The sequence below is a fragment of the Rhincodon typus genome, chromosome 31 (genome assembly GCF_021869965.1).
Source record: "Rhincodon typus isolate 14 chromosome 31, sRhiTyp1.1, whole genome shotgun sequence".
NCBI lineage: Eukaryota > Metazoa > Chordata > Chondrichthyes > Orectolobiformes > Rhincodontidae > Rhincodon > Rhincodon typus.
This window is the reverse complement of record NC_063362.1, coordinates 22,775,242-22,780,779: the sequence shown is the minus strand read 5'-3', so window position 1 is coordinate 22,780,779 and position 5,538 is coordinate 22,775,242. Positions and strand designations below refer to the sequence as shown.

Here is a 5,538-nt window from a genome sequence, read left to right as displayed (position 1 = left end):
TGAGTAAATATCCTTTATTCATTCCTGAACCAGACATTGTTGTGTACACATGCAAACAAGGAAACCGCTTCAAGTCCCTAACTGCATTTGAGATTCCCAGCACTAGCTGCCTCAGGGATTGCTGAAGAAAAGGTGATCATCATCATTTAGGGGCAGCACGGTGGCTCAGTGGTTAGCACTACTGCCTCACAGCACCAGGGACCTGGGTTTGATTCCATGCTTGGGTGACTGTCTGTGTGGAGTTTGTACATTCTCCCCGTATCTGCGTGGGTTTCCTCTGGGTGCTCCAGTTTCCTCCCAAAGTCCAAAGATGTGCAGGTTAGGTGGATCGGCCATGCTAAATTGCCCGTAGTGTTTGGGGATGTGTGGATGATAGGGGGATGGGTCTGGGTGGGATACTCTGAGGGTCAGTGTGGACTTGTTGGTCTGAAAGGCCTGTTTCCACACTGTAAGGATTCTATATCCTGATCACTGCTGCTCCCAGTCCTCAGATCTCTGACGTCTAATCTCCTGGCTCCTTGAACTCTGTTCTGCACCTTTTCCAATGGGTCCGGAATACCAACAGCAACCTATGACCTCCCCAGATTCCCATTTCCTTCCCCCGAGTTTGTGTCCAAGGACTAACACTGTACCGGGGAAGCTCAAAGGTAGATGCTTCTGAGTTTAGCCCCTAAGATTAATGAAAGGTCTGACTGGATGGATTCTGCTGGATTAGACTATATTAGACCTGATCCATTTAATCATCTGCCCCTCAATAAATAAAAACAAATAATGGCTACTTTGAGCTCAGTTCAGGAGAGGAGCTGGGCACAGCTCACACTGCTCCTCAAAATGTGACTCTCCACTGTTCTACCCAATATCTAATAAGGCTCATCCTCAGAAGTACTAGGGTAATTTGAACTGTACGCAATGCCCCAGAAGTCAAGAATGAACAGTCATATAGTCATATGGCATGGAAACAGACCCTTCAGTCTAACCAGTCCACATCCCCCGTAATCCCAAACTAAACTAGCCCCACCTGCCAGCACTTTGCCGATATCCCTCCAAACACTTCTTATTCATGTATTTATCTAAATGTCTTTTAAACATTGTAACTGTACCCGCATCTACCACTTCGTGCGGGAGTTCATTCCACATACAAATCACTTTCTGTGTAAAACATTTGTCCTCATGTCTTTTTTAAGTCTTGCTCCTCTCAACATAAAAATATGCCCCTTAGTCTTGAAATCCCCCACCCTAGGTAAAATACGCCTACCATTCACCTTATACATACCACTCATGATTTTATAAACCTCTATAAGGTCACCCCTCAACCTGCTACACTCCAGTGAAAAAAGTCCCAGCTATCCAGCCTCAAACACTCCATTCCTGACAACATCCTGGTAAATATCTTCTGCACCCTCTCTGGCTTAATAATATCCTTCCTATAACAGGGTGACCAGAACTGGAACACTCCAGAAGAGGCCTCACCAACATCTTGTACAATCTCAGCATAATGTTCTAACTCAAAAGTCTGGGCAATGAAGGCAAGTGTGCTAAATGGATTGTTAACCACCCTATCACCCTAACTATATGTGATGCAAACTTCAAAGAATTACATCCTTGAACCCCTGTTCTACAACACTATCCTGGGCATTAATTGTATAAGTCCTGCCCTTGTTTGTTTTACAGATCACCATTCTGCACCAATATTGACACTGAATCACTTTTACTGACTACCATGAAATGATGTGCAATAGGCCATTTCAATATTGCCCCTTTGCAGCTTCAGCCAATGTAAACTTTACACCCAGTAACATCTCCCTGTGGCAGTCAGGCCTGCCTAGGAACGTGGCAGGTCCAGGTGGTATGAGGCTGAGTGTGTAACCTGGGGCTGAAGGGGCAGGATGAATGTGGGGAGGGAATCCCAGGGTTAACACAGTGGATGCGGACCGGTCAAAGAATGACCAGGGTGTGGGCGGGGCCTGCCTCCGTGGGCCGGGCCTATGGCTATGGGCGGGGACCGTGTAGGTGGGCGGGGTAGGCTCTGTTGGCGGGGACCGTGTTGTGGGCGGGGCCCGTGTGTTTTGTACTTAGCCATGGGCGGGAACGGTTGGGGTCAAATGGGGCAGGCGCGCCTGCTATAGGCGGGACCGTTTCTGTGGGCGTGGTCAGTTGGGATAGGCGGGTCCTCTACGGGCGCGGCCGGTTCCGTGGGCGGGGACAGTTGGGGTAGACGGGCCTGCTATTGGTGGGGCCGGCTCTGTGGGCGTGGACAGTTAGTGTAAGCTGGTCCTATGTAGGTGGGAGCCGGCTCTGTGGGCGGGGTCAGTTGGGGTAGGCGGGCCTGATATAGGTGGGGCCGGTTCCGTGGGCGGGGACAGTTGGGGTAGGCGTGTCCTACATAGGCGGGGCCGGCTCCGTGGGCGGGGACAGTTGGGGTAGGCGGGTTCTATATGGGTGGGGCCGGCTCTGTGGGCGGGGTCAAATGGGGAAGGCGGGCCTGCTATTGGCGGGGCCGGCTCTGTGGGCGGAGTCAGTTGGGGTAGGCGGGTCTGTAGTGCCCCCGCCCTCTCACTCCCTGCCTGAACGCTGGGGAGAGCAGAGTGAGAGGGAGTAGCTGGAACTGGGCATGGCTTCGGATGAATTGGCGGCGAAGCTGCAGCGGCGCCTGGACATCGGGGATCAGCAGCCCGGCTCGGAGCCTGAGTGCGGCTCAGGCTATGAACAAGGCGCCGAGGAGAAGCCGGCGACCGCAGCGGCGGACAATGAGCTCTCGGCCAAGCTGCTTCGCCGCGGGGAGCTGAACGATGGCTCCGCCGAGCCGCAGCAGCCGAGCCTCCGCGTCTTTAACCCGTACACGGAGTTCAAGGAGTTCTCCCGCAAGCAGATCCGAGACATGGAGAGCATGTTCCGGCGGTGAGTGAGCCGGGGCACGGGGCGCTGGCGATCGGATGGTAGGGTCTGGGTGGAGGCAGGCGAGAAGCCAGTTCGGTTGCCGATTCCTCAACACTGACCGTGGGATCACCATGTCCTCCGATCCCTGGATCATACCTCATCCCAGGATCACCCTGTCCCGGGATCATTGCCCCCCCCCCCCCTCCATCCTAGGATTATCCCATTTCAGAATCATCACAGGCTCATCCCAGGATCCTCCTTCCCAGGAATATCCCCCTATCTCCCTAATCCCGGGATCGCGTCCACCCTAGGTTGCCCCCCATCATTTCAGGATCACCTCCACAATTCCTATAGTAGCCACCCCATCCCTGGATTAACCAGCCTACCCTACCCCTGGATTCCCCATTCACAAATCTTGGGGATCCCCCCTACCCATTGCTGACCGACTAGGGGATTCCCCCCTCCCGCCACCTGTAAGTATCATTCTAGCTCCCTAACCCGCCGGGTACAGGGTCCTGTATGCATTGTTCCCCCTCCCACTGTAAAAGGGGAGAAGGTGTATATAGGACCCTTCTGTAATTAACTGGATTTTCTGGGGTCCCCTCCCCTCTAAATTGCAATAGTCCGGGGGATTTCTTGTCGATTTCAGATTCGCAGTGAAACCCATTATGAATCACCCCCCCCCCCCTCCCGCGGTGTTAATTTTATGAATGGAAGCTTCATTCCCTGCGGAGTGTCTGACACTATCATTTACAAACCCGTTGACAGAAATATGTTCTTTGACAGAAACCGACGGTGATTAATTTAACAAATATACAGAGCTGGCAGGATCGAGAGGTCGGGATCTTCAGGATCTCCTTTCGGAGACGTTGAGGTCTCTGAAAATTAATCTTTAAACCGTGCAGCTGATAAGTTTAGTGACCCCTGCTGGGTCCTACCGCTCCACAGGTCTTCCAAGTGTAATTATTAGCAAAGCGAACAGGGGAATTGACTCAATGCCCTTCCCTTCCCCTTTAGTTTAAAAAAAAGATATTGTGTTTGCAGTGGAGTTACTCTTCGCTGCTGCGAAATGGAAGCACACTGCCCGAACTATGGACTGCGTTTGTTGGAAATTGGAGTCTGTCCTCAGCATTCCCTCATCCTGTTTATCCCAACTGCGTCTACTCGGACCACAGTGAACAGCGTGACTCTCGATTGCGCGCGTTTCAAACTTGGGTTTGGGTTTCACAGAGCATTTTGGGCTCCCTAATACCAGGGTGATTCACTGGTGGTCACGGTTCAGTTATTGACACTCGAAATAACAAGGGTGATGTAAGGCGGTCCCACAAGGAGCAGCGTCAGGCCTGATACCTGCTTCAGAATCAGAAGCTTTTAAGGCAAGGTCGAGCAATGCAGTTCCAAGGGAGTGCTGTGCTGCCGGCAGTACAATCTTCCAATGGAGATGTTGAGCTGAGACTTCCATGATCTGGTGCATGTTAAAGATCAAGGGAAACTAGAAAAACTTTTGAGGGAAGTAGACTGCAGGGATGGAATGGGGTTATGAGACTGACGAGATTGCTGTACAGAGAGTTGACATGGGTTTGATGGGCCAAATGGCATGATGTCTCCCTTCTGTGTTGGATGGTGTTGCACAGCTCCCATTTTAAAGGCTGCAGTTCAGTCCATCAAATTAAACTTGGAGGAAAGAAGCTGCTTTTTGAACTGTTGCGAACTGTTTGAAGTACTGATTAAAATTTACATTTCATGGCAGTTCATGCACAGCTTCACAGGGCTGGAAGGCTGTCCCCTGGTTGTGAGAAAATAATTATTTCAAAACATGAATAAAAGGAGCCGGGCCATCAAATGAATGTTCTTCAAAGTTATCCTCCTCTGTCCCCAATTAACTGTGATGCTAGTTCCAAGATACGGCAACTTGTGTAGGGTGTAACAGGTGATTGAGTGGGTTCCGGTGGGATTTTAGTTTAATCTGTCCAGGCTTTTCTGTACAGAAGGCAGTTAGTAATGTTCAAGCTGTTAGAGTATGCTTCAACCTGTTCTTGCAGAGTCCTCACTCCTTCAAACATTTGCTGAGCGTGCTGTGCGATCAGCAAGATCCCTGCACCTTTACAGGTTCCACAGTTCCTATGAGTGAGGACAGTGAAGTTTGAACAGTGCACACAGTCTGAGCTTGTTTTGAGGTTCAGCTTTCACATACTTAGCAACGATTACAAAACAGTTCTCAGAGTTGTGGAATGTTGACAGAGCAATGATGGGGAGGGTTAGGAGATCCTGTAGAGTGCAGGGTAAAGAGAGAATTTGGCTCATAAGGGAAGAGAGTGGCACAAGTAGAGGATAAGGACAGAGCAGTGATCAGAGAACAGACCCCTCACACTTGGAAATAAACACAGTGCTCTCCATTTTAACCCAGTTACATATGCTATTTTCATGTTATTACTGCATCTTGGTTGAATTCTCAAAGTACTCTGATCTTCACAGAGTTCCATGATGAGCAAGATTTGACAGCCTAGTATTTGAGGAGGCTGCAACCTTGCAAGTAAAACAACATAAAACATACAGAGATAGTGGGAACTGCTGATGCTGGAGAATCTGAGATAACAAGGTGTAGAGCTGGATGAACACAGCAGGCCAAGCAGCATCAGAGGAGCAGGAAAGCTGACGTTT

General features: G+C 50.4%; 1 protein-coding gene across 1 annotated transcript in view; it reads left to right on the top strand.

Annotated features, from left to right (window-relative positions):
• Positions 1 to 2,569: 2,569 nt before the first annotated feature.
• Positions 2,570 to 5,538, top strand: part of LOC109917266 (EF-hand domain family, member D2) — a 32,833-nt gene continuing 29,864 nt past the window's right edge. The window contains exon 1 of the mRNA XM_048614894.1: positions 2,570 to 2,898. Coding sequence (XP_048470851.1) covers positions 2,612 to 2,898 — 287 coding nt within the window. The 5' untranslated portion in view covers positions 2,570 to 2,611. The remainder of the gene's footprint in view (positions 2,899 to 5,538) is intronic.